The 21,885-nt window shown below is 40.8% G+C and overlaps 1 protein-coding gene across 3 annotated transcripts in view; it reads right to left on the minus strand.

Annotated features, from left to right (window-relative positions):
- cog1 (component of oligomeric golgi complex 1) overlaps positions 1-20,508 on the minus strand; it is a 33,627-nt gene extending 13,119 nt beyond the window's left edge. For 2 of the 3 annotated variants that reach the window (XM_051941166.1, XM_051941168.1), the window contains exons 1-8: positions 20,168-20,508; positions 19,474-19,721; positions 19,165-19,346; positions 18,809-18,985; positions 14,187-14,343; positions 7,015-7,225; positions 6,551-6,911; positions 881-1,311 (exon numbers count right to left, since the gene is read on the minus strand). In XM_051941166.1, coding sequence (XP_051797126.1) covers positions 881-1,311; positions 6,551-6,911; positions 7,015-7,225; positions 14,187-14,343; positions 18,809-18,985; positions 19,165-19,346; positions 19,474-19,721; positions 20,168-20,467 — 2,067 coding nt within the window. In that variant the 5' untranslated portion in view covers positions 20,468-20,508. The remainder of the gene's footprint in view (positions 1-880; positions 1,312-6,550; positions 6,912-7,014; positions 7,226-14,186; positions 14,344-18,808; positions 18,986-19,164; positions 19,347-19,473; positions 19,722-20,167) is intronic. The other variant, XM_051941167.1, reaches the window with a different exon arrangement.
- Between the last annotated feature and the right edge of the window lie 1,377 nt (positions 20,509-21,885).

Genomic DNA, 21,885 nt, shown 5'->3' on the forward strand with positions numbered 1-21,885 from the left:
TAAAGGCTGCAGTGTTCTTCCATACGGCTGGGCTCCTGTGTCTTTGCCTCTACGGCTGCTGATGAAGTGAAGGGGGTTAACCCCGGGCTTCCTGACCACGGTCGGGCCGAACAGGAAGGGTTAACACTGTGATTAGGGCCGCTGCTGTTATTTTGACAGATAACGCCATGTGCGTTTGTTTTTATCAACTGGGTGCCTATCTAGGTTAATTTATGTCTCCCCACCTCAGCCGTACTTTCCTGTTGCTTGACCCGTTCCCGTCTATTGCGCATGCAGGAGGACCTGCCGTTACGCTGAAAAAAAAAATCCTGGCGAGAACCCTGAGTATTCACTCTGCTTTTAGTTTGGAGTAACTGGATGTGTTGTTAATCTGAAATATAGACTGGAGCAGACACTAATGAGGGACTTTGTTCTGAATTGGAGCTGTAATCTCTGTGGAACACTGAACCTGTCTTTGATCTTCACTGATACCAGTTTAACGCTTTACCTGATGCTGAAGAGGTGGGGTCACTGATATCACCTGAGCCAGTTCTATTTAGTGAATTAAGACCATACAGCAGCAAGGTCTCACATCTGAATGTGAGCCAAAGCCACCGCAAGTGAGATTAAGTAGCCTACAGTATAGATTTAGTAGCCTACAGTCAGAGCGAACAGGGTGAGCTGATCCAATCTCTGTCTATGGATGGAGGTCATCTCCCTGTTATGACCACAGATGGTCTCCAGTGATTGGTTTGTGAGGTCAGCTGATGTCAGCAGATGAACTGAACCTGCTTTAATTCTGCTACATCTTTGGTTCTTGCTATCATATTCTCACCTCTACAGCACAAAATAAGCATTAAGCTACATGCAGCAGATAAAAGTTCACAGATGTCTGACTGACTTTGGAAAGGGCAGAGCTCCATAAGCGGTAAGCCTCCATACTGCAGTCCAGCAGCTCCTCCTTAAGCCCCGCCCACCTGGCCTGGGCGGGGCTGACTTCTGCAGCGGCTCTGGTTTTACTGAGCTTCTTGCCCGGTCTGTGGATCCCTTTGGTCTCAGATGCGTTCTGTTTTCCCAAGATGCATTGCCTCAGGTTGGGGCAGAGTTGGCCCATAGACTGGCAGAGCCGAGCCATGAACAGGACCGACCCAAGGCTGGACTCTGAGACGGCGTCCAGCTGGGAGCGGATGGAGGACAGGATGTGGCGAACACAGGCCTGGCAGCCTTCACGTAGCGCCTCCTCCACTGCTGGAGAGTCTGTGAAGCGGTTAAAGGAGGACGCCGAGCAGCCTTCAGCAGGTCCACAGGAGGAACCTGAGATGGAGTCAGATCCTGTCAACACGTCATGGAGGAGAACGATTACTGAAAAACATCAACATCTCACAAAATGTCATGCTAATCCAACTTTCTCAAGAAGAAATGGTTACCAGCCAGTAGCAGAGATTCACTAAAACCATTATTAACAGCAACGATGAGACAAAAAACTCAAACTAATGCTATGACACGCGCCGATTTCACACCATGAAAAGTCACAGGTTTCAGAAGGTCTTTGGATTTGTCCTGTGGGGAATATCTGAACATCTGAACCCTTCAAGAGTTCTTGAAACTTTTTATCCAAAACCAAAAATGTTCATGCTGGTCCTTCCATTATCTTCTCTCGCATCATCCTTGGCTTGGATTTAACATTTTATCCATACAAACTAAAGACCAGATGGCAGCAGAGTGAGCTGAAGACCAGACAGAACCTCCGAAGACCAGACAGAACCTCTGAAAGCCAAACAGAACCTCTGAAGACCCAACCTGGTCTCACAAGGATTCGTGAAACTATCACGTAAATTAATCTATGGTTTCGTGCGCACCAACACGATTTTCTCATGTTTTCGTGGTGCACACAACGAAATTCAAACCAATGTGTTTCAAACGGAGGATATTTCGTGCCACTCAGAACGTATTTAAAACTACTGCAACTACGGGTTTGATTTTATTTTCATATCTGAATCTTAATCACACCTGAATAGAACGTTTGATTAATCAAATATTCCTCGTGTCTCATATTTCTCCTCGGTCAGATTTAAGCGAGTTAGGGCATTTTGAATGGGTAATTATATTTTTAATGTAAAAGCGTTGTGAATCCAACGCTATATTTTGCATTACATCGTCCCATATTTATAATGTAATGCAGGGGCTGGCAATTAGATGTGGCTTCGTGCCAAAATTTGTGTAAACATCATTCGGCCATTTGACCGAAGGGCCGGTGCGCTGGTATTTATTAAATAATTTTGTTTAGTGGGTATCTGATGCCCATATAGCTCAGCAGGTTAAGCAGGCTACTCATGGACAGGAGCTGGTCTCTGACACGGGTTCAATTCCGGTCCACTGTATTATAATATTAGGGAAATTTTTCATACACAAATGCAGATTTCTAAAATGAAAACCTATTTTTAATATGTTTCATAAGGAAATGTCTCTATTCTTCTCATCACTGAAACATATGAAAAAACGGACTGCTGTAAAACTTTTTAACATGATTGAAGATATCAAACTCATGGACAACTCCTAACCCATTGGACATTCATGCGGACAGACTCCTGTTTCAATTTAAAAAAAACAAAACAAAACAAAACGTGCAGCACTTCGGCACCTTTCTTCTTCGGTGGTGTCTGTGTAAAACAATGTCCAACATGCAAACAGCACACCTAGCACCATGAAGCACAAAATGCAGGTGTAAATCAATGGGGTGCTGAACATAGTAATATTCATAGCGGAAATAATAGATAATAATAATAATAGGTAATAGAATATTCTGAAATTAAGCTCGACTGTAGACAGGTATTTTGCAAACACTGTAAACACACACACACTAATATATGTTAGAGAATCAGATAATGGCAGTAAAGTCAATTATTTTAATAATTTGAAGAGACAATATATGATTACGCTATATACACATATGTAAACAAAATACTGACTAATGAACACATATTTCTATATAAAACAATATATATATATATATATATATATAAAATATCATTTTCTGACATCTTTTTAATATATATGTATGAATTATATTGATAGTCTATATGTGATTTATATAATAATTTTCTCTGATATATAACTTTATCTATTATATATATATATATATATATATATATATATATATATATATATATATATATATATATATATATATATGTGTGTGTGTGTGTGTGAGAGTGTGTGTGTGAATGATGTTGATACTCCATCTATGATTTATATCACTTCTATCTATTGTTTTATATAAAAACAATAGATAGAAGGGGGCCAGATGGTATCATGTTGAAGTTTGGAGAATGGAGAACACACCTACTCAGTCAAATGTTAGGTACCATCTGGCCCCCTGTTGACCTAGGAGGCAGAAATTGTATATACCGACTCACCGGGGGCCCTAGTACTTGTGGTTAAGATTTTGTCCCGTTCAGGTAAAAAATGAGGGTGAGGGTCTAATTCCACTGGCAGAAGGCTCTCAGGGTCGAAGAGTCTGACAAGGGTTCGGGTTTTCCTAACATGAACACTTGGTCAGATTTTTCTACTGGGACCCTGGGGCTGATCTTTTAGTATGTTATACTAGGCTATATTTGGAGCTGAACTGTGCTGGTTTGGTGTCTCTGTGACCTTCCTGTGACCCCTGGCGCAGGATCAAAATGTCACATTTTTGGACACTGAAGCACCATAAATTGGTCATTTTTGCATCAAATGAGCTGAAACTTTTAGGGGTGATTTAAATGACCTTGGTGAACAATTGATCTGAAGCACAAGTCTCTAGGTCGTTCCTGGAGCTACTTCCGGTTTGGGAGGGGCTAGCAAAACAGTTCCAGTGGATTTAGATTTTACATGTTTCAGAGGTGCCACATCCCAGGTTTCAGCTCTCTGAGTGTTAGAGAAGAGAAATGAGAGCAAAAGAGGGAGAATTATGAAAAAACATGTTTTTTTTTTGCCCTCATTCCTTCTTCGTGGCCCCTGGAGTTCTGAAAAGGTGCATCAGTGTTCACATTAGCCTCTATATATAGAACCTGTGCAGTTTGGTCCAAATTGGTCAAGGAATGTGTGAGATTTTGACCTTTTTAGCCCATTTTGAAGCATTTGGACATTAAAGGGTTAATGGTCAGGTGAGAAATGGTGCCGTGCTCGGGCCCCTTTTGAGCTAACTCTCTGAAAAAAAATACGCAAGGTCAGGGGGTGGTCTAGTAGGAGCGTGTCCGATTTGGTGTCACTAGACCCAAAAATGACCAAGCAGGAATGTTTTTTTACACAGGCCTGAGGCTTCATCACAGCTAGACCCTTGAAAACAGATACAGTGCTTCATGTGACTGCTCTGAATAGTCCCACACAATATCAGACTTGAATTCCACTGGGAATGACTTTTATGATACTTGTTGCACAAAATGTCTCCTTCATTTGAAGTCGTCTTCCCCGAAGCTGTCAGGCTACTGAACAGGGGCCTCATTTATAAAACATTGCTTAGGATCCATACTAAAGTTTGTGTACGCCGAAAATACGAAAAGGGCGTATGCCCTTCGCCCCTGATTTATAAAACTGTGCGTAAGCACAGCTGCACGCAACATCATACATGTAGATATGATACAGGACAAATGGTTCGGGGTATTTTAATATTCATAGCGGGAATAATAGATAATAATAATAAGACGACATGGTCATCAATATCCCCCGCCACATGTGATGTCTATGAGTCTACATCCAAAATAGTGATAAAGGACCATAACTCTGTTAAATGTTATCGCACAGGTCTTATTTTCGAACATGATCAAGGTGTCCATGGTGTGAATCATACACACTAAATTTCGTAATCCTAGCTGTAATAGTTTCCGAGAAAAGCTGTCCCCTTCATGTCGGACGGACAGACGGACGGACGGACGGACGGAATCTATTATTCCCGCTATGAATATTACTACAGCCATGGCCATAAGTTTGGACACAAGTACCATGACACTTGTGAATCTTAGAAAATACCACAAAATTGTCACTTACAATACAGTACACAACTCCTGAGAACTATATTAAGTTTCATATTTAAAAAAACATCAAAAGAGTTTGGTGTCATTTTGTTATTCTTACCAAATTCGGTTGTGAAAGTACTGCATTTTTTTGTTATTTTCTTCTAATATTATGTTTTGGGAACAAAGTTGTTCCAATTGTTAGAATTTATTGATAATATTATATCCCTTGTTGATTTGTTGACTAATTAAACTGGTGCTGTCAAAAAATATTAGTTATGTTCTGTAATAGACATCAAAACAGACATAGGAAGTCATGCTGTGTCCAAACTTATGGCCATGGCTGTATGTTCAGCACCCCATTGATTTACACCTGCATTTTGTGCTTCATGGCGCTAGGTGTGCTGTTTGCATGTTGGACATTGTTTTACACAGACACCACCGAAGAAGAAAGGTGCCGAAGTGCTGCACGTTTTGTTTTTTTTTAATTGAAACGGGAGTCTGTCCGCATGAATGTCCAATGGGTTAGGGGTTGTCCATGAGTTTGATATCTTCAATCATGTTAAAAAGTTTTACAGCAGTCCGTTTTTTCATATGTTTCAGTGATGAGAAGAATAGAGACATTTCCTTATGAAACATATTAAAAATAGGTTTTCATTTTAGAAAGCTTCATTTGTGTATGCAAAATTTCCCTAATATTATAATACAGTGGACCGGAATTGAACCCGTGTCAGAGACCAGCTCCTGTCCATGAGTAGCCTGCTTAACCTGCTGAGCTATATGGGCATCAGATACCCACTAAACAAAATTATTTAATAAATACCAGCGCACCGGCCCTTCGGTCAAATGGCCGAATGATGTTTACACAAATTTTGGCACGAAGCCACATCTAATTGCCCACCCCTGCATTACATTATAAATATGGGACGATGTAATGCAAAATATAGCGTTGGATTCACAATGCTTTTACATTAAAAATATAATTACCCATTCAAAATGCCCTAACTTGCTTAAATCTGACCGAGGAGAAATATGAGACACGAGGAATATTTGATTAATCAAACGTTCTATTCAGGTGTGATTAAGATTCAGATATGAAAATAAAATCAAACCCGTAGTTGCAGTAGTTTTAAATACGTTCTGAGTGGCACGAAATATCCTCCGTTTGAAACACATTGGTTTGAATTTCGTTGTGTGCACCACGAAAACATGAGAAAATCGTGTTGGTGCGCACGAAACCATAGATTAATTTACGTGACAGTTTCACGAATCCTTGTGAGACCAGGTTGGAAGACCAGATGGAAGATCTGAAAACCAGACAGAACTTCTGAAAACCAGACAGAATTTCGGAATCAGTCGAGTCATGAAGCAACTGTTGGTCTGTAATTGGAGGATCTTCAGAGATCAGGTTCATGTTCTGCACCAACACCAGTGGAAGCTCTACAGTTTACCAAAAGTTATTTGGATGTTGGGGACCTGGTCTTCTCATGGAGCTTTTTTAAGAATAACAACCCTTTCTATCAATGATTTATTCTCTTCATCAGCCCAGAACACCTAGAATCAACGTGCACGGACTCTACCTGCGTCCTGAGAGGGAAGGTAGTGCTGAAGGTCGTCCAGCCTGGTCTTCAGTTTGGTGTCCAGGACAGAGCAGAAGTTCTGCACACAAGGTGTCAAGGCCTGGGTCTTCATGGCCAGACCACTCCTCTGCTGCTGCTGTCCCCTCTGGCTCACACTGACCCAACCTGCATCGCTCAACAGGTCCCCTGGAGACTCCAACCACAAGAAGGATGCTACGTCTACCTCAAACTGGGCTCCACGGCCGGATCCAGGGTTGTTCACAGAAGAAGAGACCGTCTGGCCCTCGAGATCCTTCACAATAGAGATGAAGAGCTGGACAGAGCTCACTGAGATGGCTTCACTCTCCTCTTTGGTGATGGCCTGGAGCAACGGAAGGAAAAGGAAGGAAGGAAGCATTCATTTTCATTTAGCCCCTAAAAAACATCAGCTGCTGAAGGATTCTGGAGGTTAATGAGGCAGAAACCTGCAGGCGCTGAAGGAAGAGTTGCTGCAGGAAGTCCTCCCAGACAGCCAGAGGGCGCTCTAGCAGCCGCTGACAGATGGTGCTCCAGTGCTGACTAATGGAGTCTGAGGACAGAAGGTCCCACACAGCATCTCTGATGGAAGCTAACCCTTTCAGGCTCTTCACATAGACCAGGAGACTTCCAACGCCACGGCAGATGTCCTCCTTACAGCTGAGGAGAAGATATGGGACAGAGTTCTACTGTAGAGTACTACGATCTGATGAGCTCTATTGCAGAGTAGTACCATCTGATGAGATCTACTGTAGAGTACTACGATCTCAGTGTGGGACCTTCGCGCTCGTCCGTAGCGACCTGAAACTCGGCCGGACGACTCGTCATTACGATATCTACATTCTTGCTCGTCTGCCCGGACAACCGCCGCTCAGAAAGACATATTAAATGATTTATTACCAATTTAAAACAACGAATAACTTCTCGGTTCTCAACCTGCAGGAGGCCGCCATCTTGTGTCATTGCGCATCGCTTTCGCGCAGATTTCAGTTTCCGGTTGGGGTTCGTGTGGATGTTGAGCGATGTCGATTCCGACTCTAACCATTTATTTATATTTATTGCTTCGGTTCCCAACTTTCCTTAGGGGTCTCACTTCGATCATTGAATGACAGTACAGAGGGGGCTATAATGGATAATGAAGAGTTTCATTTCCGATTTTTCTTATTATTCGATGTTTGGAGGTTCGATTCCCACATCTCCACACAGGTCTCAGTTTGGATCACACAGGTTATTAGGGCAGACGCTTGGGTTTTGTTATCAAGGAATATTCTCAGGGATGATGTGGTCTTAGGACTTTTTTGGTATGACATTTTTGTGATATTTTTGTGCTAACTAAGAGACTTTGTGCTAACTGTGGAGATACATACAGGGGGTGAAAAACCCCAAAGCTGCCAAGGACAGCTCTGAGTCTGAGGATGCTGGTCAAGCTGCTGATGCTGGTGTCAGTGATGATGTGCAAGATACTTTCATAATCCATATCATGGTGATGTTTTTTTTTGTCTAAGTCATATTTGTTCTTGTTGGTCAGAGAGACTATTTAATGACAATATGAAGATATTAGTATTGGATATGAAGATATATAGACTTGGTATGATGATGATGATATTATAATATCTCATATTTGCTTATCAGAGATAAGTTTATTTCAATGTTAGATAGATGATACTAGTAATAATGTACATAGTTGTTATGTTAAAAATTATCTCAGGATGATGATCTCAGTGCTACTGGAGGACTTGATGTTACATTTAAATTTTCAATGTTATTTCTGTAGAGTTGCCATATTAAAAGTGATCATAATGATCTCAGGATGATGATCTAAGTCTTACTGGAGTGCAGTATTAAAGTTACACAAGATATAATTAAAGATTTTAAAAAACTAAATCTTGACTGAGCATGCGTGAAGGCTGAGCAGGTCGGGGGTAATGCTGTCTCAACACAAAACATATAAAAATTGTGGTTTGAGAAGGAATTTTTCTGCTGTAACTACGGTTATTTGAATATGGACGTTTATTGAATCCGGAGGGCCATCTGTGAATATGCCTCCGAAGCAAACAAGGTCTAAAACAAAGTTAAGTGGAGTCGACCCTGCTGAACAGGTGTGTGAGCATGATATGGCTGGATTCAACACGGAGGAGCTGTCTGCACTGATCCGCTCTATAATCAGGGAAGAAATTAACGCTGCGATGGGCAAACTTCAGCTACAACTTGATGCTATGAAAAAAGACATTTCTGATTGCTCTGATAAAGTTGCTGCATTAGAAGAATCTATGAATGGTATGGAGACCCGTGTGTCCACGTTGGAGGAAGAAAATGACACTCTGAATAAGGAGAACAAGGAACTCCGAGAGAAAGCCGATCGACTTGAGAATCATAGTCGGAAATATAATATCCGAATTCTCGGCTTGCCTCCTAACGTGGAGAAGGGGAACCCAACAAGTTACGTGGCTGCTTTGATGAATGAAATGTTTAGAGACAAACTTCAGCAAATTCCTGAAGTGGAGAATGCGCATCGAGTGGGTTTCATGGCCAAGTCAGGGCAACGCGCAATGATTGTACGGATGCACAGGCTGGCTTTGAGAGAAGAGATTTTGTGCATTGCTAAAAAGGAGAAGGTATTGGAGATTCGTGGCATGAAACTGCGCTTCTATGCTGATTTGACAACAGAGATGGCGAGGGCCAGGGCGAGTTTCCGCGAAGTGAGGAATCGACTGTGGAAAGCTGGCGTGAAGCACGGGATCATTCACCCTGCAACTCTGATTCTGACCTATAAGGATGAAACCAAGAAGTTTACAGATCACTTGTCAGCGGAGGCATTCTATAAAAATGTTATTGAACCGGAGAACCAAGCGGGTGCACATTAAGGATAAAGGTATGAACTTTGCACTAAGCCGTAAAACTGAGGACCGCTTCTCAAGTTTCATGAATAGCCTACAGATTAAATACCTTTGAAATCCAGTTAGATTCTTACTCTGATGGACAACTGGTAGTTGACGTAAATAACATGGGACCACAAAAGTTATGTAAATACAGTTAGTTATGGTTGAGATGACGTTATTCTATTGGTTGTCACTATTGGTTGTCACTAACAAATGCAGACAAAACGGGTGAATGTGTGTCAGTATGTGTCTTTGTGTATTTGTCTTTTTTGTTTCAACTGTTTGTTTGGTAGCTCTTTAATGGATATTATTAAATTAAAAATGGCATGGTGATGGACAAAACACTTCCGAATAAAGGATTAAATGTTGCTCATCTGAATATTTGTAGTTTGCGTAATAAAATTCAAGATATTGCAGGAATTTTAGGCAATTATAATTTAAATATTTTGGCAATATCTGAAACGCATCTGGACGAGATGATAGACAACTTTCTTTTGCATATAAATGGATACTTATTATATAGATATGATAGAAATTTAAATGGGGGTGGAGTCGCCTTTTATGTTCAGGATCAATTGCCTGTCAGAATTCGACAAGATCTTGGCTGCATTGGTGTTGAAGCTCTTTGGTTGGAAGTGCAGTTACCACACAGTAAGCCAATAATGATAGCCTGCTGATATAGGCCACCCAATGCACCAATTGTCTGTTTGGATCGAATTTGTTATATGCTAGATAGAGCCTGTGACTTAAACAGAGAGATTTTCTTTTTAGGGGATTTAAATATTGATTGGGGCTCGAAAAATTGTTCCTTAAGAAATAAATTAGAGTCTATAGCAGCGACTTGTAATTTAGCCCAAGTTGTCACAAAACCAACTAGGATAAATTATAGGTCTGATGGGACAAGATCTGCTACCTGTATTGATTTACTTTTTATTAATTCAAATGATTTGTGATCTAAAGCAATTTCAATTTGTGTGGGTGTGAGTGACCATAATCTAATTGCAATTAACAGGAAGATAAGAGTTCCAAAAGTCGGTCAGAAAATAGTTACTAAACGCATATTTAAATATTTTAATGAAGATATTTATCGTGCAGATATTACAAATATTGACTGGACTCAAGTACTGTTGGAGGAGGATCCTGATGAAGCTTTGGAGCTGTTTATGAATTTAATAATGCCAATTATTGATAAGCATGCACCATTAAAACGTATTACTGTGAGGAGTATTGCATCTCCATGGGTGGACAATGAATTGAAAGAATATTTCAGGCAGAGAGATGTGCTAAAAGCTGAGGCAGTTTCATCAGGTGATGTTGTTTTATGGGACAGGTATAAAAAGTTAAGGAATTACATGACAAAACTAAACAGAATAAAGAAGAGGGCTTATTATGAAATTAGATTCAAGGACGTAAAATTAAATAGTAGTAAAACATGGAATACACTAAATGAATTAACTAAAAGAAACTCAAAACCAGTATTATCATTTTTGGAAGTAGATAATTTGTTTTTGACTAAATCAGTTGATATTGCTAATTATTTAGGTGATTATTATAAAAACAAAGTGCAAACCTTGAGAAATAACATGAATTCAAAGTCAAAGTCTGATTTAGGATGTAGTACTGTCATGAATAATATTATGGAAAACAAATCTTGTACATTCGTTTTTGACAAAGTGAGTGTATCTACTATAGAGAGTGTTTTAAAATCAATGAAAGTAAAACCCTCAAATATAGATGAACTAGATATAAGGTTATTAAAATTAGTGGCTGATGTTGTTGCTATACCTGTGAGTCATTATCAACATCAGTTTAGAAAAATGTAGATGCCCTGTCAAGTGGAAAGTACAGCCATGGCCATAAGTTTGGACACAGCATGACTTCCTATGTCTGTTTTGATGTCTGTTACACAACATAACTAATATTTTTTGACAGCACCAGTTTAATTAGTCAACAAATCAACAAGGGATATAATATTATCAATAAATTCCAACAATTGGAACAACTTTGTTCCCAAAACATAATATTAGAAGAAAACAACAAAAAAATGCAGCACTTTCACAACCGGATTTGGTAAGAATAACAAAATGACACCAAAATGTTTTTTTTAAATATGAAACTTAATATAGTTCTCAGGAGTTGTGTACTGTATTGTAAGTGACAATTTTGTGGTATTTTCTAAGATTCACAAGTGTCATGGTACTTGTGTCCAAACTTATGGCCATGGCTGTAGCTAAAATTATGCCTCTTCCTAAAAATACTAAAGAGCCTTTCTCTGCAAAAAATAGTAGCCCTATAAGTATTCTACCCGCTTTGAGTAAAGTAATGGAAAAAATAGTATATGAACAAATCAATTTTTATTTTTGTAAAAATCGGCTGAATTCGCCATCACAACATGCATATAAGAAAGGGCACTCCACAACGACGGCTTTAACTCAGATGACTGATGATTGGTTAAATGATATTGAAAACAAAAGATTAGTTGGAACTGTATTGTTAGATCTTAGCGCAGCATTTGATTTACTAGATCATAATTTACTTTTGGAAAAGTTAAGTTTGTATAGGTTCCAAAATTCTGCTTTGCAGTGGATTAGTAGCTATTTGAGTAATCGAGAGTTTACGGTTGCATTCAATGGCAGTTATTCTGAGATAATAAGTCTCTCTTGTGGAGTGCCGCAAGGTAGTTGTCTTGGGCCGTTGTTATTTTCTATTTTTATGAACGAGTTGCCTTTTATATTGGAGAATGCCACCATTGTACTATATGCAGATGATTCAACTATTTATGTGTCCGCTCATAATTCTGTGCAACTGAATACAATTTTGAATAAAGAGTTAAAGTTAGTAGAGCTCTGGATTAATGAAAATAAGTTAGTCATTAATACCGAGAAGACTAAATCTTTAATGATAGGATCATCTTACCTTTTAAAAGACTCTCCTGTATTAAATTTGTCTGTTGGAGGTGCCACTATTGAACAAGTGGCTGAGGCCAAGCTGTTGGGTTTGACTGTTGATAGTATGCTTACATGGAACAATCAAATTAAAAATATCTTGAATAAAACGGGAAAATGTATGGCAATGGTGCGCCATTGCAAAAAATGTATTTCACGTAGTATAAGGAAAACGTTAGTTGAATCAATAGTTTTGTGCCATATAGACTATTGTTCTTTCATTTGGTCATCCACAACAGAAACTAACTTGAACGAATTACAGGTTGCACAGAATAAGGCGGCTCGGCTTATCCTGAATTGTTCATTTAGAACAAGTATTAATGACATGCATAACTGTTTGGCCTGGATGCATGTAAAAAGTAGAATAAATTATTCTCTTATTAAATTTATAAGAAATATTATAATAACAAAACACCTGAAATACTGTTTAATGAACTAACTTTTTTCAGTGATGTGCATCAATATTCTACACGCCAGTCAGATGAGGGACGGTTTTTGTTACCTCGCTGTCGAACCAATCAGTCTCAGAGGACAGTGCGATATAGGGCAATGGTGGCATGGAATTCATTACCACAGTTTTTGATTGTTCAGAGGCATGCAAATACCTTTTGTAAAAGATTGAGATTGTTTATATATACACAAAACTAACTGCATAATGGCTTAGGTTGTCTTAGGCTTTTCTACCTCATTTATGTAAAATAATGAGATTATTTTTATAGTATATATTTACGCAAAACTAATAATGTTGGGAAGAATGTGAATGAGCTATTATGTTTGATGAAGAATGTCTATTTATTACTGAGAGATTTTTTGTTTGTTTGTTTGTTTGTTTCATAGAAGGGAGAGATGAGCCATCATATATGTTTGTACTTTATTGTATTGTGGTATTATGTTTGTGTTGTTTGTTATTGATTGTCTTTGTGAAAATGTTATGTTGGATTGTTCGGATGAGTGTTGTATGTGTATCCTGTTCTGTCGGATGAGTTGGTGTATTTGCCTTTGTGTAATGATGAGTTTAGATCCCAGGAAGAATAGACACTGATTTTCAGTGGCTAATGGGAATCTTTATAAATAAACAATAAACAATAAACTTTTTAATCAATTTTATTTTTTGCTTCAACTAAAAAAAACGCCGCGAATTACGGACGACCAGAAATTTGTACGGACTACCAAAAATTTGGATTTGGCAGGAGTTGGTCATCCGTAATTTGCTGTACGGACGACCAAGGATTTTGACGAAGGTCCCATACTGCGATCTGATGAACTCTACTGTAGAGTACTACGATCTGATGAGTTCTACTGTAGAGTACTATGATCTGATGAGCTCTATTGCAGATTACTACAATCCAATGAGTTCTACTGTAGAGTACTATGATCCGATGAGTTTTACTGTAGAGTACTACGATCCGATGAGTTCTACTGTAGAGTACTTCCATCTGATGAACTCTACTGTAGAATACTACGATCTGATGAGTTCTACTGTAGAGTACTACCATCTGATGAGCTCTACTGCAGAGTACTAGGATCTGATGAGTTCTACTGTAGAGTACTACCAACTGATGAGTTCTACCGTACAGAAAAAGGATTTTGACAGTCTCTCTTGTTAAAGTATCTCAGGCAGCTGTTGTCGTTTTTCATTAATAATCTGAGAATGGATCAGCAGCAGAGGAATGACTTCACTCGTCTGTTTTGAAAAATCAGCATTTCCCGACTAACAATATCTCTGTGAAACCCTTAAACAGCATTCTCTGTATGTTTCTGTCTCTGAACAAAGGAAGCAGATGGCATCCTCCTTACGTATGAATCCACTGCTGAAGGGTGTCACGGAGCTGCTCTCTCTGGATCGGCTGAGCCAGGGTCCGAAGTGTCGGCTGGAACTCCGTGATGGACGGAGGAAGGTACCGGAACCAACCGCCTGCACTGGACTCTTCCTGGAACACCTTCCTGCCTTTAGCTGAGGAGACGAGATACCATCATAATACACAGTTCAGACATCACCTGTGGATGGATGGATGGATGGATGGATGGACTGTACCTGAATATTAATTATTGGATCTGATTACTCAGATCATCCTCCCTCTGCCTGTGTTAGTAAACAGAAGACAGACCGCCGAACACCTTCGCTGTTTGGGAATTCTTCACTTAAAATGAGGACAAGAGGAAGGCAGTGTGCAAAATGTGCCATTTAACACCGGCCTACCAAGAAGGCACAACAAGCATGAAGAGTCACCTGAATGCTGTAAGTAGCTACCGTTTTTTCCTATAAAGCTAGAGTAAGCATTGGTAATTGTGTAGCCAACTGTCACCATGATGAAGCTCAGACCGTAACTGTTACTCATGATCAAATAACATTCACTGGAGTCAGAGTACACTGTCCTCAAACACACCAGCATTTCACAGGTGCTCTCTGAAGCACAGGTCTCTCCAGGACTATGTTGAAAGTCTTCTAGAAAACTCCACTGTCCTGAGTTTTACCACAGACATCTGGACATCAGTGAGTACTGAGGCATACATGAGTGGGAACTCTGTGACTCTGTGCTGGAAACTAAATGGAGGCAAGCCATACTGGGTTTAACGGAGCACAATAGCTCGGAGCATCAGTGGAAGCATTTAATATTCCTACTTTCATAAGACTTGCCATTGTTCACGACAACACAGCAATGTGAAGCTGTGTACCGAGACCCTGACCAAAGAGGCAGGAAAATGGGATCTGCTGCTCAGGGCAGACGTTACAGCTGTAACCCTACAGCTTTAAAACAGGAGTGAAGCCACAGTCGCTGCTGCTCGTAGTCTAGTTGGACACTTCAAAAACAGCACAAAGGCAACAACAGCCATCATGAGAAACAGAAGCAGCAGAATATTACTGAACACAAACTCATTCAGGATGTTGCCATTCATTGTAAACCAGCAGGCAAAATGTTCCAGATAGAGCAAAGACAGCTGGTGACTGCTGTTCTGTCAGATCCAAACTAAAGAGAGGAGATGGGACTCTGGACCTGACAGCAGACCCTAACATCGACAGAACTGCTGTCTCAAGAGGAGAATCTCTGGTTTTCCGCTACTTTGCTGATGCTCCTTAACTTAAGGAACGCCACCTGTCACCTGAGGAGGAGGACAGTCCTGCCATGGCAGAGATGAAGGAGAGATGCTGATCGTGGAGATGGACAGCAGATGGAAGCTGACAGATTTGGATCAATTTACCTCCTATCCTCTGCACTGGACCAGAGCTTCAAACAGCTGAGTTTCCTCAACAACGAGAAGTGGGATCTTGTCTAAATTGAGATGTGACTAAAATATGATTGTTATTATTATCATCTAAATTGAATCAAACTATATATTTAGTTATGTATTTATTCATATGCCAGACTGCTTTATCTTACATGACCCATTTGACCTGAGATTTGACTAATAAAATGTTATTTGATTTAAAGGTTGTCCGCCTGTCTGAGCAATTCAGGAGGCGGAAAAGGAGCCGACAGGAAGGCTTGGCGAGGACACTGCTGCTGTGCCACCACCAGAAAAAAAAAAAAAAAAAAAAAAACAGCAGGAGAAATCCATGCTAACACTGTCAGACTCCGAGGAGCAGAATCACAGCGTCCAGCCAGAGATGGAGCAGTATTTGGTGTACTCCAGTCTGGTCCACTTGGATGGTGGAAACAGAACTGTGACAGCTATCCTGAACTGGCATTAGCAGCCAGATACTGCCTGTGCATTCAGGCCACTTCCACCCCATCAGAGCGCATTTTCTCCAAGGCTGGCTACACGGTGAATGAAACCAGGAGTTCAGTCTAACGAGAAAACGTAGATATGCTCGTCTCCTTGCACATAACATGAAGAAAGTGTAGGTAGGAGACTGAAACGTCTCCGCTCGTGTACATATCTGCTGCTATATATACAGTGCCTATCATAAGTATTCATCCCCTTTGATGTTTTACCCTTTTATTGCTTTCATTAATCAATCATGGTCAATAAAATTTAGCTCTCTTAACACAAAAATGTATTGGAAAAAACTCTTTAATATCAAAGTGAAAACAGATTTCTATAAAGTAATGTCAATGAAAGAAAATTATGTAAATAAAAATAATTGTTTGCATAATTATTCACCCCTTTTTAATTTAATGGTCTAATTCAATAGAGGTCCATCAAATTGTTGCCAATAGTCTCACAATTAGTGAAATGAAGATCACCTGAGTGGTGTGGGTGTGTTTCAAGTGATTGAGTTGTAAAACAGCTGTCTGAAGGGTCCAGAGAGTGGTTGATCAGTATTCCTGGCTACCATTACACCATGAAGACAGAAGAACACTCTAAGCAACTCAGGGAAAGGGTTATTGAGAAGTACAATTCAGGGGATGGTTACAAAAACATTTCCAAGGCACTGAACATCCCCCAGAGTTCAGTGAAATCAATTATCAAGAAATGGAAGGAATATGGCACTTGTGTGAATCTGCCTAGATCAGGCCGCCCTCGTAAACTGAGTGACCTACAAGTAGGAGACTAGTGAGAGAAGCCACCAAGACCCTACAACTACTCTGAAGGAGTTACAAGCTTCAGCTGCTGAGATGGGAGAGACTGTGCATGTAGCAACTGCTGCCCGGGTTCTTCACCGCTCAAAGCTTTATGGGAGAGTGGCAATGAGAAAGCCACTGTTGAAGAAAAGTCATATTAGATCTGGACTAGAGTTTGCCAAAAAGCACGTGGAAGACTCCATGGTCAAGTGGAAGAAGATTCTTTGGTCTGATGAGACCAAAATTGAGCTTTTTGGCCATCAGACAAGATGTCATGTTTGGAGGAAACCAAACACTGCACATCACCAAAAACACACCATCCCCACTGTGAAGCATGGTGGTGGCAGCATCATGCTGTGGGGATGTTTCTCAGCAACTGGACCTGGAAGGCTTGTAAAGATAGAGGGCAGAATGAATGCTGCAAAATACACTGAAATCCTGGGGGACAATCTTTTTCAGTCTGCAAGAGAACTACGTCTTGGGAGAAGATTTATTTTCCAGCAAGACAATGATCCAAAACATACTGCAAAAGCTACACAGGAATGGTTAAAAAAGAACCAGGTAAATGTTCTGGAGTGGCCGAGTCAAAGCCCAGACCTCAATCCTACAGAGAATCTGTGGCTGGACTTGAAAAGGGCTGTTCATGCCCGATACCCGCACAACCTGACAGAGCTTGAGCAGTTTTGTAAAGAAGAATGGAGCAAAATTGCAGTGGGCAGATGTGCAGACTGACTGAGACCTATCCACACAGACTCACCGCTGTGATTGCAGCCAAAGGTGCATCTACTAAATACTGACTTGAAGGGGGTGAATAATTATGCAAACAATTACCGGGCTTTGCAAAAGTTCTGTTACACGGTTTCATGATCTTTAGAGACGTTTACATGTCGGAGTGAAAAATTCCATTAAATAACCTTAAAGTTCTACCTTATAGGCAGGTGTCATTAATACAATTTTTTCTCCGGTGAAGTTGTATCAAGATGGAAGTCAAAAGAGTTGAGATATCTGCTCTCCTTCATGCTGACCACAACAAGTCTGACAGAGCCAAGCAGCTGAACATCAGCCGGATGACCGTCCACAGAGTCACGGAGAGGCTGAAGAATGGTGAAGATCTTTCAGTGATCTTTCAAGAATGGTGAAGACCTGAAAGATCTTCACCATTCTTTAGCCTCTCCGCGACTCTGTGGACGGTCATCCGACTGATGTTCAGCACAAAGGAGAGCAGATATCTCAACTCTTTTGACTTCCATCTTGATACAACTTCACCGGAGAAAAAAATTTATATTAAGGACACCTGCCTATAAGGTAGAACTTTCAGTTTGTTTAATGGAATTTTTCACTCCGACATGTAAACGTCTCTAAAGATCATGAAACCGAGTGTAACAGAACTTTTGCAAAGCCTGGTATTTTCATTTATATAATTTTCTTTCATTAACATTACTTTATAGAAATCTGTTTTCACTTTGACATTAAAGAGTTTTTTCCCAATAAATGTTTTTGTTAAAAAAGCTGAATTTTATTGACCATGATTGATTAATGAAAGCAATAAAAGGGTAAAACATCAAAGGGGGTGAATACTTATGATAGGAACTGTAGATATTTGTGTGTGAATACAATATAATTCCTAAGATAAATGTGTCATTATCTAAAGTTGTATTTCAGTTTGTTTACATGCCCTTTATTGTGTTAGTAAATAAAAATAACTGAATATCATTCTATCATTACACCCCCCTACTAAACTACTGCTCCACCAGGTGAACTACCTGGACACGGGTAAGCTACTGCTCACATGTTGCGTGACCGTGATGTGTTTGGTGTCCTATCAGGGGAAACAGTCTTATGGGTTTATGATCAACCCTTGTACTCTTTGAGACGAAGAACCTGAAGAACATTGTGATCTCCAGGATTGTTTACCTGCAGGGGTGGTGGAGGTGACGTTCTCCAGGATGGAGAAGAGCATGCCACAGCTCAGAGCTCCCTCCCCAGTCCTCGGGCCTCCTTCTGGGGGCAGGTAGAAGACGGCGTATGCCTGGAACAGAGTGGTGACCAGCAGCTCCACCAGGCTGCACACCTGGGCCTTGATCCCAGCTCCTGGAGAAGAACACACCCGGTTACATTTGTGTTGGGTCAGGTTTGGTTTGTTCAGACAGGTACATCAGTTCCTGTCCTGCTTTATGGTGACGGGCCTTTGTATTTCATGTGTTGGGCTAAAAACTGGAACAGTCTGTTCAGAAGCATACAGCTGGCAGATGTTCCAGGTGGTAGAATACCGTGCTGTGGTTGGTTCAGCAGCTGGTGGATGGAGGATTTCCGGGCCAGCAGGAAGTCAGCCAGGGCCTGGCGTGGTGAGCTGTCCTCCAGCAGCATGGTGGACACCAGGGCCTCAGCGATGGCATGGTCCGACACCGCCCGGCCCCTCAGCAGAGACCTGCTGTCCAGCAGAATTGCCGACCTGCAGGAGGACAGTCTGCTGACTCACCTCTGGCTTTACCAAACGGTCCTAGTCTACTGGAAACGGATCCATCAGAAACTCTAGATTCATTAGACTCAAGTACCATTTTGCATATTGGATCCAGTACCTGAAGTGTCCGGTGGTGGCGACCTGCCGGACCAGGATGGGGAAGCGGGCGAGGACGGGGTTGTAGTGGCCGGCTGTAGCCGCCTCCAGGTGCAGAAGAACGTGCAGGTGGCAGCAGAGCAGGTAGAGCTGCGTGGCTTGGAGGTATTGAGATGCCTCCATGGCACTCCAGATACACTCTGGGATCTCCAGGAGAAGCTTGATCTGAGAGGCCATGGTGTAGAACTTCTCCTGCCACTGCCCCTGGCTCTACAGCAGAAACATTATTATTATGTATGTAAATATATAATAATATAATCAGCAGCTTCAGACAGTGTGTGGGTAATGACAACAAACACAATTCTTATTGACATGTTCTTATTTCTGAAGCTGGACAGCCACTCTCTTTCTGTGTGTGATGAAGAAAACATCTGATCTGTAAACCTGTCTGTGGTTTAAACTTACAGTTTCTTTCTGTCACTGGAGGTCAGGATTAGACCTGTTTTCGTTTTAACATACTGGAATTAATGGAACTGTGTTGTTAATACTGAAACTAAACTAAAGTTAATACTGAGACACACTTTAAACGCTACATAAATACAGGTGAGCTTTTGATTCAGGTGAAATAATCTTTACTTCCGTCTCTAATCAGTGAATCGTCCTGTTTTAACGCAGACTAGTTCTACTAAAATAACCAGCAGGTATGGGTGGTTCACCTCCGGCCCACTGCCCGTCCCAGCGGGCCTTCCCAGCTTCAGCAGGCGGCAGTACTGCTGCATGTCCTGGACGGACCGGACGACGCTCTCCGAGCAGCACCGCATCTCCCCGATGGTGTCCGCGGCGTCGATTAGATCCCGGTACCGCTCCCCCACCATCTGCCGCAGCTCCTCCTTCTTCTGCTCGATCTCCCCGCGGACTCTGCGCTCCACCAGGCGGATCTCCTCGGTGTTGTAGCGCTCGAAGAGAACCGCCGGGTCTCTGATCTCCGAGATTCGCAGGTTCGGATCCTCGGCCATCGCAGCTCCACAACAACAAGCACTTCCTGCCTCCACGTCAGCAACACTGGTGACGAAGACGGAGAGAAATGTGATGATTGGCCGTGGCAGCTGTCTGTCAAAACTCCTTTCCGTGAAACGGGAGGTACCGCCCACCATAGGGCTAGATTTTTTTTCCCCATTTTTATTTATTACAAAGAATAACAACAGCAGTTATTAAAATGTACAAACATACAGACAACACAACAGCCAGAGGGGAAGGCTGCTAAATAAACACAGAAAATAAAGAGCACAAATGATAGGTCTTCATAGCTTTCTTATTATTGGAGTCACATATACTTTCAAAGTACTTTTCTGTTTGAAAAATAAAGATTTGTTTTTGTATTTGATAAACTGATTATTCCAAATGAAGCATCTGTGAGGAGAGAAGTTGTGCTTATAGATTAAGGACCATGCCAACAACAGAGCTAGGGGAAGTTTATCTATTTTATAATCACACAATAAAACAAATTCAAGGCCTCCAATGGTAGAAAAAATATATTTGGGTATAAAGTTCCAAGTGGATGTAGGATTATGAAGAAACTGCTTAATCCAGTTAACTTTAAAGGTATTGTTAAGAGTAGTGAAATCAAGAAAATTTAGGCCGCCAGAGTCATAAGTGTTCATAATAACAGATTTTTTAACATAATGCGTCTTATTCTTCCATATAAAATTAAATAACAATTTGTCAATGGCACTGCATACCTGTTTTTCAACAGCAAGAGGGGTAGCTGCGTAAGTAAGTCGAGACAGCCCTTCTGCCTTGGTTAGTAGAACTCTACCTTTCAAAGACAGATCTCTTTGAAGCCATTGGTTCAGTTTTTTCCTTGTCTTGTCTATGATCACATTAAAATTTTCGTAACATCTATCTGTCTGATTTTTAACAATAGTAATTCCAAGGTAGGTGAGTTTGTTTCTAATAGGAATATTGTAAATTGTAGACTCATCACAGTCTTTGAGAGGAAATAACTCACATTTCTTGAGATTTAAACAAAGGCCAGACGCTGCAGAGAATAAATCTATTGTATGGATAGCAATGGGGACCTGGGAGGCATTTTTTAAGAAGAGCGTGGTGTCATCAGCCAGTTGACTTATTACAATTTCTCTTTCTGCAATAAAGATACCTTTTAACAAGCCATTTTTTATATGAGTAGCAAGTAGTTGAGTACAAAGGATGAATAAGTAAGGGGAAGCAGGGCAGCCCTGGCGTTTGCCCCGCTGTAAATCAAACCTTGGGGAAGTCCCATTTTTTAGTCTAATGGAACTGTTGCCTCTTGAATATATAGTTTTAACTGCTTTACAAAAGAAATCACCAAATCCAAAATGTTTAATTGTTTGAAAGATAAAATTATGTTCTACGGTATCAAACGCCTTGTAAAAGTCTAAGAAAAAGATAAAAC

Source organism: Acanthochromis polyacanthus, chromosome 21 (genome assembly GCF_021347895.1).
Source record: "Acanthochromis polyacanthus isolate Apoly-LR-REF ecotype Palm Island chromosome 21, KAUST_Apoly_ChrSc, whole genome shotgun sequence".
Taxonomy (NCBI): Eukaryota; Metazoa; Chordata; class Actinopteri; family Pomacentridae; genus Acanthochromis; species Acanthochromis polyacanthus.